The sequence below is a fragment of the Schistocerca cancellata genome, chromosome 3 (assembly GCF_023864275.1).
Source record: "Schistocerca cancellata isolate TAMUIC-IGC-003103 chromosome 3, iqSchCanc2.1, whole genome shotgun sequence".
NCBI classification, from domain to species: domain Eukaryota; kingdom Metazoa; phylum Arthropoda; class Insecta; order Orthoptera; family Acrididae; genus Schistocerca; species Schistocerca cancellata.
In genome coordinates, this window is record NC_064628.1 from 791,890,750 (window position 1) to 791,902,810 (window position 12,061).

General features: G+C 34.5%; 1 protein-coding gene across 1 annotated transcript in view; it reads left to right on the plus strand.

The window, feature by feature from the left end:
* LOC126176568 (dynein beta chain, ciliary) overlaps positions 1-12,061 on the plus strand; it is a 790,269-nt gene that overhangs the window by 349,942 nt on the left and 428,266 nt on the right. Inside the window, exons 33-34 of the mRNA XM_049923728.1 lie at positions 3,401-3,634; positions 6,627-6,805. Coding sequence (XP_049779685.1) covers positions 3,401-3,634; positions 6,627-6,805 — 413 coding nt within the window. The remainder of the gene's footprint in view (positions 1-3,400; positions 3,635-6,626; positions 6,806-12,061) is intronic.

Genomic DNA, 12,061 nt, shown 5'->3' on the forward strand with positions numbered 1-12,061 from the left:
TCACAAAACAAGATACGTAATATGTCTCAAAAATCCTGTCTTAATGCCCATGTACAGAAGTTAACATGAGTCTCATAATTGTTTCCATGCAACTCTTGATGGAGAGAGATGTCATAGGGATGGAACATTTGTCGATGGCAAATGTGAAGGACACCTGCCTATGTAGGTGTTACAGTACCACTTTCACTGGTTGAAGAGGCTGATAAATAGTAGCTGAGATTGTTTATGTCCATTGGGATGTCTTGCCGCACACACTGTACAAAAATGAACTGCATTCTTCCTACACTATCCATTACCATGAGCATGTTAGCTTTTTCTGCATCGGTAAATGCCATCATCCACTCACAGTGTACTGCTTGGACTGACACACACTAACTGACTAAAGTTGCAGTGCACTCATGGAACACATAAGCACACTGTAAGCAAACAAAACAACATCATACCTAGCAACTGCACAGGCTGAATGGCTCAAATAAGTGTCAGTGTGAAAACTTTTCAAAATACGATATCTCGTAAATGACTCGCACTAGAATCCTGCAACAGACACCACTGATATTCTAACTTATCCTGCTTTTACTTTGTTAATGTCAGTAGACATTGTTCCATATTTAAAGTGCTGTTAGCCCAAAAAATATACTTTCTAAATATTATTACAATCTGTTTATTAACTAACAAAGTAAGCCCCTAACTACCAATCTGTTTTGTGAAAACTTCACATTAATAGCACTTTACATTTCTGCAATATTTGTGGTGCAAGTTTTAGGGGAGTCATCTTGTATACTATTAGATTCTTCTGAATTGTGATTTGCACAGTCACAGTATGAGAAAAAAATAATAATTCTCTGATAATAAAGTAAGAAATTTGGAACCCCTGTCAGTCCAAAGAAAATTAAACACATATCTCACTAGCCATTATTTTTACAAATTATCTGAATATCTAGACTCAAGGATTGAAAAATTCTCTTAGCTGCATGGCAAGTAGCAGAGTACGTTGGAAAACCACATGACAAGCATACTGTAAATATGGCTCAGTATTTACATATGTAGGTAAATATTGCAACCAAGTAAATATTAAGTTATCAGTAGTAGATAAATAGCATTTATCTATTAGAACTGGTAGCGAACACCTAAATTCAAGTAGCAGCTTTCTGCTAATTAGTTGATTAAATTTTGCTAGCATAAGCATGACTGTCATTAAGCAGTATAGTGATAGTTCATTGTTAATGCAATATATAGATTAAGTTTCTAAGATTTACTTGTCTTTTGTTAATGTGTACCTTGACTCATTCCACATCCCCGAAGGTTCCCATTCTTGATGGGACCTACGGAACACAATGAATGAATGTGCATTAGTTACACATATGATAAAGTGATTAAAAAATGTAAGTATTGTGAGATGTAAGAAATTATTTAGCACAGTAAGGGAGACAGAAATTTAATTGAAATGGGAAACTTGGAACTCAGTAGTAGGAGGAGGAGAGGAAGGAAGTATTGTAAAAAAATGGACTGGAGAAAAGTAAAGAAAAGTGAAGCTGTGACATAGAATTTTACACAGAGTACAAATTAATCATTGCCAGCAATTGATTTAAGAATCATTGAAGAAAGTTGTGTATTTGCGAGAGGCCTGCACATGCTGGTAGGTGTCAACACACACTTTTGTCTGCCTCGTGACTTAGTGGATGATGTGCCTGCCACTACTGGTTATGGAGAAAGAGTAACTGATCTTAAAATTCAAATCTGATCCATCAGTAGCACAAACAGTATTAGAACACTTGTGAGCTGCAGTTAGCACTAGTTAGGTTATGGATAGGGCATGTAACTGGACTGTAGTAGTTAAAGCTACCAGAACAGGCAAGAGGTTCAAAAGTTGCTACAGTTCTGCTAGCTTTAGTCTAGACATCTCTAACAGCCTCACTGCTGTGGAATCTGTTGGAAAAAGTATGCAGTCAACTAAAGGAGTTCTGAAATGCAGAGACATGAGTGGGAAAAAAATGCAACTTAATTTTAGTAGTACTGAGGTAGTTAAAAAGATCAAGAAGGACATGCTATAGAGTAGTAATGGGAGGGGAATGTGTGAACTAGTGCAGATCTCCCTGAGTGATGAATACCAACTAAGTAGTATTTTAAGCCAGTTGTGAGGCTTAGTGATGTTATCCCAAATTAGGGAGAAAAGTAATTTCGGGAAATCTTCAGTTTAGTAATGGGGGTGGGGGGGAGGGTGTATTGAAAGTAACAGAGGGAGACCAAAGTTTGATTTCAATAAGCAGATTCAAGTGGACATAGGTCACAATAGCAGGCAGAGATGAAGAGACTTGCACAGGTTACACTAGTGTGACTAGCTGCATCAAATCAGTCTTTGAATAGAAAACCACACCACAACAAGGTGCTTGGGAAAAACGAACTGAGCAAATATAGAATTATTTACAGAAGACCAAAATCTATGTTATTGACTTGTTAGAAATTAGAAAGTCAAACTTAACAAGAGTAGCATAAATGTCATCAGATTAGTGAGTGGATTTATGCACCTTTAGCAACTGAAAATGTCTAATGGTAACAAATGGCAGAAATGAACAGAAGCATCAAAACTCATGGACTTTATAAAAGAAACTGATTTTTGTATTCAAACGTAAATTCCTAATGTGCCTGAATAGGAATACTTACGTCAGCTATTAAAATTACAATATTATATTACAATTAAAAATTAATTAAAATCACAGATAGGTGAGCTGCTAATCAGCATGAAATACATGCAGAAAGGTCTGGTACAAGTAAAGCTTATTAAATAATTTATGCCCTATCATCACATGGCTTTTAACTGTCTAATTCTTTAGATTAGAAACAACCTTGATGATGGCCTCTTAAAATATTGGTAGACTATGTAAGGAAACAAACAAGACAGGCATGGATGGTTGAAGCCTTGGATTGTATGTTTAGAGAAGAGAATAGATAATTGCTGGATATGTTTATCATTTTATCAAAAATATTAATTACATTTCATAAATATTCTTTGAACTGTCAAAGTTTCAAAATCTTCTCAATACTTTTAAGCAATTACTAGACTTTGAAATGTTAGACTATTTTATTTATTTCATTTGTTCATGTTTTATTCAATTATTTTAAAAACTTTCTTCAGTATTCATATGTGCCTTATTGTTCTTATTAATAGTATGCTATAATGATTTGGAGTGTTGAAGATCAAGATATAGACGTTAATCATAAAACTGAATATTATCCAGTTGAATCCTATGAATTCTCCCATTTTAATAGCAAAGTTATAGACAATAGAACAAATACTTCCCATATTCATTAAGAAGCATATGAACTCTTTTTTGAGTACATAATATTTGCAAAATATAAATTTTGGTCTCACAACATATAAAATAACAAGTAACTCTTTTAGGTTGAACAATGGCTAAACCGACTGCAGGCAGCCATGCGTGTATCTATCCGACATTACTTTGGTGAAGGGGTGGTACTTTATGAAGAAAAACCACGTGATCAGTGGCTGTTTGATTTTCCTGCACAAGTTTCACTTTGTGGTACGCAAATCTGGTGGTGTACAGAAGTTAATCTAGCGTTTGCAACCCTTGAGGAGGGCTATGAAAATGCTTTAAAGGACTACCAGAAAAAACAGGTAAGCTAAAACTGTGAATTAAAAGATATCTTACCTACTTTGGATATCGGGATTAGTATAACTTGAAACCTAAATAATAAGTGCTTTATTGGTTACCAACTTGATAGATGTTTTAGTGGCAACAATACTTTTTCAGTCATGTGTTGTTGTGTATCATTCTGTTTCTAACTGCCATTTCATTATGCTGTTCAAAACTTTACAGAGGTACACCCATGAGGTTCTAGGATCAGCATATCTCGAAGACAGAACAGAGTCCCTTTGTACTGATGATTATGTGCAGTTCACTTCGTGTAGTTGTGGGCCGGTATAATGTATAGATAATGATAAATAAACGAAACTGAGAGAGGAAACCAATTGATTGATGAGAGACATACAGACACATGTAAAATCCCTGGCTATGGTGTTAAAGACTGTTTATGAGTCTGAATTATTGTCCACCACAAAGATTCAATTTGCCGGCAGTGGTATCTCACCCTTCTTTCCCAAGTTCCAAAGAGATTCTCTTGTATACAGAGCTTAACTAGAATCTTTTGGAGAAAAATATGATAGACAATGGCTCAGGTTTATTCACAGACTAAATTTAACACATGCTTGTAGGCTGTATGTTGTAACAAAACTTCTTGATTTTTTAAGTGTCTGGATTCAGTCTCATACTGGTCCACAATTTTCATCTGTCAGTAAATTTCATTGCAGTTATGAAAAGCAAACCTCATTCTGCAGACCAAACATCAGTTATGTTATTTAGGAGGTGCGTATTTGATTCTTGGTGACATTTGAAAACAATGCACTAGCAAAATTCCAGTCTATGGCATCAGTGACATGTGATCTAATTGCTAGGTAGCATAGATTTTATTTGAAATCTTACAAATTTAAATCCATAGTCATCTTCTCTGTGCCTTGATAAATGTTTGCCACTTTCTTACTGTGCGTAGAAAATCGTTAACTTTAGCTCTGTATGAGGGGTTCATAAATTAAACATGTGAAATGGAAAACACCAGAGACTTCAATTCCTATAGTTAATATAGGTGATTTCCTGGTAGTTCTTTCACACAATTACTGTGAAAATTGTTGCCAACCCTATCATTTCTATGAAAGATCCCTGTTTAACACAAATAAACTGTAAATTGAAGACATTTGCTTCAGAAAGTGAAATGGCAGCTTAATAATGTAGAAAAAGTGAAAGAACATTAAGTTTCCGTTTGTACTTTGACTTTTTTACTAGTTATAGATCTAGTCCTTCTATTACATCAATTCATATATTGTATAGAGAGAGAAACAAAAACTAATAACACTATTACTTATTTAGTAATGTAATTCTGGTACTGTGAGTTACTTTTTGATTTTCTGTCAATGCCTGACAGAAGACAATACTCAATTACTTATTCAATATATTTGATCCTTGTTAACCATTACAACAAATGCATATAGAAACACTTGAAATTTTGTGTCTGTTTTCAGGTATTGCATCGAAATATGAGATGGTTTAGTCTGTTCTAAATTATTAAAGAATTGCAGTACAACATCTGTAAATTTTGTTTCATATTAAATATTGAACTGAGACTTTATCCAGGTCAGAAGGTATCCTTAATACTATAACTCATCAGTTCCCTAACAAAATTTTGTCATCTCCTTTATGAAAGCTCTTGACATAACAGAAAATAGTAAGAGAATATGTATCGTTTAGCAGCACCAAGTGACAGTAAATTCTAACGTGGTTTTCTGTGTAGACAAGATTTGGCAGAAGCCAAGCAGAGAAATTATTTAAAAGATGTTTGTCTTCAAAATTTGTAGTTTGTCATAGGCTATCACATTTTTAAAAGTGGTGGAAGAAGGAAGATGGGTCCCCAGTTAAATGTTATTCAGTTATCTCTACTTTCATTGATTATATTTCAGTCTGTTGGGAAATAAATACTTAGTGAGTAATTACTTGGTAAGAAATCTCAAATCAGCATAATATTTCAGTAATTCACAATTTGTTCTCTTTTTAATAATACTACAGATCAGTTTGATCCTTTTTTTTCTTTGTTCATTTTATTTGCTGTGGTGCATCCTTTATGATTGCGGAATCTCAAATTTCATTTCTTAATTATAACTAATTGTTTGGATTGAATAACATATTCTTGTTGCACATTACTTTGATTTAGGTGTTAATCCCCTTTTCTCTCCAATTCATTCCTCTTTTAAGATACATTTAAATTAACAGTGTTGTAGGAAAGAATTTAAGAGAAAATCAAAATTCTTATCATCTGCAATTTCTGCTTAATTAACTTCACTCCACTGTTCTACTAATTTTTTTTCTAAATAATGCAGTTAAATCACTATTTATCATACTGGATGATACAATACATCTTTAGTTAATGATACCTAACTTAAGATGTTTTAGTATTATCATTTGGTCATCTAAATTTATCTACCCAGATAACTGAGTCCATTAAAAAGGTAAATACTGGGCTGTTTCCAATATCCCACCTCAGATACACAATACACAAACATCTAGAAAATGTTCTCACACTTGACCGTGTGCTTTACTCTAGGTAAAGACAGATGGGGTAAGGTATGCACCTCTAGATGCAGAAAGATGGGGTACACAGAATATGGGGGTACACAGAAACATCTTGATGGGAGTGTGGAATCAGGAAGGTCATTCAGCCCATAACTGCCAATAACATTGCCAAAACCTATATGACAGTGATGACCACATAAAGAAATGGTAAAAAGACAAAGCAGAAGAAGAAGAGATTTGGTCAACTTGCTAATGATGGATCTGTAACAACTGTTGTCTTGTCAGTAGATACGGCATTTTATTGTTTGAGCAGCACTGCATTTGTCTTGTGTACACGCAAAGTAGTCTTATTTAAATTTTTTATTCAAAGATTAAGTTTCGGAGTGCAAAAAAAGTTTTCAGTGCGCTTTCCTTAGAATTTAAGGGAATAATTTCTGATATAAAGGCATTCTTATTTTGTGCATCATGTTATCTTTACTGTTTTAACAGATTCAGCAACTAAGCACTTTAATTTCATTACTGCTTGGAGAACTGACAAAACAGGATCGACAAAAGATAATGACTATCTGCACAATTGATGTTCACTCTCGGGATGTTGTAGCAAAATTGATACAATCCAAAGTGGAGGCTGGATCCGCTTTCCAGTGGCAGTCACAGTTGCGGCACAGGTAACAAAACTGATGCTGTTACATCTTTGTCATGTTACTTTCATTGTCACAGTGAAGGTAATTGTTCAGTTGTCATCAACTTTGTAATAAAATTTATATCTTTCCAAGAAATCGTTTCTTGGTAGGTTATATGCAAGATGCACAAAATTACAAAGATTCACTTTTTAGTTTATCATGTGTCACTGTCTCATGGGAACAATAATTTTACTCATTTAGAAAGACTGGACAGACCCATTACCAATAAGCTGGACAGATGGATAGCATGCATGGAACCATGTCAGTATGGTAAAGAGAGTTAACTGAGACATTCACATGGGAAAGCACGAAAGTCACTGAAGAAATATAAAAAATGATTTTTTTGGTGAATAACATAATACAGACCAATGGAAGTGATACAGCAAATCTAGTAAGTCTGTAGATCAAATAGTTCAGTTCCTACTGTCCAAGGGTGGAATTCGTGACAAGTTTGACAGCAACCCCACATCGCAGGATGGTAATCTCACGGGGCAAGAGTAACCATCATACTTTTCACTATTGTCACACTGCCAACAGCATTTTTTTGTTATTATTATTATTTTATTATTATCATCATTATCATCATCATCATCATCATCATCATTATTGTTATTTTTAAAAGCTTCTGTTTGATCACTTACAAGTCTTGAGGCAGCAAACAACTTTATGAATGTAAGCTGTATTATGAGTTTTGGAAGCAAACATCGTAAAATAAAAACATTTTATTATTTGTCTAATACACATTGTGACAATAAAAAAAGAGATGGCTGCAAGGATATGAGTCTGAATCTCATCCTTTTGGAAGACAGATGTTAATCAAGCAGAGCACATACAATCATTCAATGTCGTCTTCATGCATCATGAAGATTTCCATCACTTGGCAGAAGCAAACTAAACACAATGACCTTCAAAGTCAGTACTTTCTCTTGGTTATCAAAAACTGATTTTCCCTCCTGGAGTAATGCCAATATTATGAAGAGAGGGCATTTCCTGGACACCATCTTTGAGATGACACCTCATCTACCTCTTGAAACCAGAACTTTAATTAGTGAACCTAAACGGAAAATTTTTCTATGCTACAGTTTTTATGTGAAAAACATCACTCATTTTACAAAGAAAACGAATTTAAAACTTATTAGAGTTGATTTTTATTCAACTTTTTATTGTTAACACATCTTGAGGTTGAAGCTCTTTTGTCCTTGTTTGCTTTAACAATACTTACGGTTTTGGATTGGGTCCGCCTTTAGCGAAACACAATTTTGTTTCGTATCCCAAACATGTTTCACTGCAGCTGCAGCGTCATCAGTGGCCTTTTATTTTATGGATATTAAACATAAAGAATGTTCTTTTCACTTAGGTAAAAAAAGTATGAATACATAATTTCATGTGTTCTTCACAAATTTGTAACTACAATTTTAAAAACTAATGTTTACGTATGTACAAACAGTAAAGAACATTCTTTATGTTCAGCAGCCATAAAATAAAAGCCTGCTGATGATGCTGCAACTGCAGTGAAACATGTTTGGGATATAAAACAAAATTGTGTTTTGCTAAAGGCGAACCCCATCCGAAAAAATAAGTATTGTTAACACAAGCACTTGTTTTAAGTCTTAGTATTATTTCAGTTTCTTTCTTTCACATTAGTTGTATATGTGTGTCCCCATCCCCTTTCCCCCCAGTTTCTATAAACAAACTTGTTTTTAACTCTCTCACAAACATTTTATGCTTCTCCAGTAAAATACAGCTTTTTTAATTTATGTGCTTTCCCATGTCAACACCCCAAGTATATTCAGAAAAATTAAGAGAAACCAGAAGACAGCCATGAAAAAGGAACAAGGAAAAATCAATACCATTGACTGAACGAAGAATTATAACAGTTTATCCTTTGCCAAAACTCTGGGATTTGTTGGTTTTTGGCATTGTACGTCCCAGTGATTTCTCTAAGCATTTGTTGACTAGTGGAATGGTCTCCTAGGGACAGTTTTGTTTATAGTTTTTGGACATATACTTAGAATTTACTGTGATAACCTTTAGATTTTTTTGATACACTATTGACTACAGTATTGGTAAAGAGGTATTGATCATGTAATCACGTTTTAAGTTAATTTTCAATATAATTCTATGACTAAATTCTGTGGAAGACAATAGTAAAAAAATATTATGTTACTGCTCTAATTGTTAAATATATTTCATACTTCACTTTCTAAAACAAAAATATTAAAAAGAAGAATTAGTCTTCTTTCATCAAAAATTTAGGGGTGAATTTTACTGAAATTACTGGAAGAGAAAGTGTCCAGTAACAGAGCAATACCCAAATGTGGTGCTACAAAAGACTGCTGAAGATTAGATGGCTGGACGAGGTGACTAATGAAAAGGTACTTAACTGAATCATGAAGAAAAGAAATTGTTATTATTGTTTGATTATCCTCAACCATTATGGGATTGTTAAGTCGGTAGTGGAGGGAAGTGTGCAGGTTAAAAATTGTAGATGGAGACTACAATTAAGAGGTTCAAGAGGATGTGGGCTACAGTACTTCTGCTGAGATTAAGAGACATTCACAATGTAGGCCAACATTGAGAGCTGCAGCAACCCAGACTTTTTTTAAAAAATAAATAAATAAATAAATAAAAAATTCGAAGTCATTAGAGGTGGAATGCATTTTAACTTGGAGAAGAATTAAAAAAGAAGCAGTCTTGGCCTTTTTAGGGACCTATTCTGTCATATGTAAAATATCCTGTCAATCCTGTCATATTGAAAAGTTAAATTAAACAATGGAAAATCCAGGATCGAATGTAACAATATTATGAGAAGGAAAGTAGCCACTCACCATATAGTAGAGATGTTGAGTTGCAGATAGGCACAAAAAAGACCCTTACAATTAAAGCTTTCAGCCATTGGCCTTCATCAACAACACACACACACACACACACACACACACACACACACACACACATGACTGCAGTCTCAGGTAGCTGAAACCACACTCACACACTTTAATTGTGAGAGTCTTTTTGTTGTACTTAAATTAAATTAGTCAGATGAAAATTTGTCCTTTGTGACTCCCATATATGGGCTTACATTGTAACTTCAGCACCACCATCCTTGGTTGTTCATTTCATTGTAGATGAATAGTTTCAGAAACTGCCTTCTATGACAGTTCTTTATACACATAATGATGCAACCCATAGAGCAGTTCCTCCACAAACATAATGCACTTTGTTTTATATAAGTACTTTTGAGACATGCAGGTATTGTGTACGAATAGTTCTTGTTTATATAGTATCCACACTGTGCTAAATAATCCAGATATACCGTATTTACTCGAATCTAAGCCGCACTTTTTTCCTGGTTTTTGTAATCCAAAAAACCGCCTGTGGCTTAAAATCGAGTGCAAAGCAAGTGGAAGTACTAAAAATGTTGGAAGGTTCCGCCACAACTAACTTCTGCCGTCGAATATATGTAGCGCTACACAGGTATGCTTTGTAGGCACAAAGATAAATACTGGCGACAAAATCTCTGCGGCAGTAAATAAATTAAAAAAAAAAAATAGGGGGGGGGGGGGGTGGAAGACGAGCTTTTTTTTTCTCCGCCCCAAGTTTCGACCACTGCATTTTCATACATTATCCAACGAAGTAAATACAAATTCCGTATTGTTCATCTTTGAATGTAGCAGCATTTCAATGTACTACGAAAATCCGACTGGCAAGACTGTTTGGGATGTTTGTCAATATGGCCAACTCTACGTTCTGAATTTTTTCCTACCTGTGAAAAGAGATGGTTGCTAATAGGAACTTGAATTGTGAATCACATGCAGTATTCTCTTCACCATAAGAATAATACGAATATAAACATTTCCATGTATTCTTTCATGTTTGCTGCCATCTCATTTAAATCCTGTCTGCTTAATAAACTACAAAACTAGAGTAAGATAACAGTAAACGCGGAAGAGTATACGTATCGTGTCATGTTTATATTCGTATTATTCTTATGCCTAATAGTGATACAGTCAGAAATGAAGCACGGCAACTGACTAGATTTTTAAATCTAAGATGACTCTAATTTCTGTGCAAAATGTAATGTACTAAAGAGACGCCTGCAAAGATTTAGAAACGGAGAAAAATTTTCGCTACACTCTCGTTCAGAACATCATCTATCATACGCAGTCTATTATTTGGTTCTTGCGGATCATTATCAAAGAAAGCAGCGGTGTAAGTAACAAAAAATAGCGGTCTCTTGCCATTGTTTTGCTAATGAGACGAATCCAGCGGTAGCGTGCACAAAAGCAAGCCATACCAGACGAAGCACGTGAAAAAGGAAGGGTACCCATATAAATATATGACGCATAGCAATGGCTATCTGGTAAAGCTTAACAGCTAAGCTTACGACTCGAACCAAACTACTGTAGCTGTATCGTCATTCATTCGACCTAAATTGTGTCTCATATTACAATGGACCAACTTTGTTTCGATTTGGAGGTGCGGCCTAAAACTTTTCCCTCCCCTTGAATTTCGAGTCTCAAATTTCAGGTGCGGCTTAGATTCGGGAAAAATTTTTTTCCTTGATTTGGAGTCTCATTTTTCAGGTGCAGCTTAGATTCGAGTGCGGCTTACATTTGAGTAAATACGGTAAGTAATATATTAACTGATATTATTTCACAGAGTGGATTTTACACCCACACAAAACAAAAAAAAAAAAACACTTTTTCAGAATAGACAATAATTTAATAAAGCCACAAGAAGAATTCAAAATTACATACTCATCAACTAGGATTGTAAGATACATGAAGACAATTAATATAATATAACAGATGAATAAAACAACTTTCAGATCAAGGTTTAGATTAAAAGTCATGGAACAAGTACAGAGACTAAAACTCAACTGATTTGTCATAGAATTTTCATCATCATCACAACCGTTCGACATCTAATGCGGAGTAAATCTCACCGTTGACTTTACCACAAGTTGTGGGCCTCATCTGTATCTATCCATATTACTCATGCATGTTTTGTAATCTCATCTACCACCTCCTATTAAGTCATAACTCGAAATTTACTATCTTTTGGAATCTAACAAAAAACTTTTGCGATCCCTCTGACAACCGCTTAGTTGGCTAAATATCTCACCCATCTTCATTTAATTTTCATTACATTCATCATTATACCTTTCATGCCACTACATTTCATGGTCCATGTATTTGTATTTATGACACTCCTAGTAAATCTGAGCATACAATTCTTGAT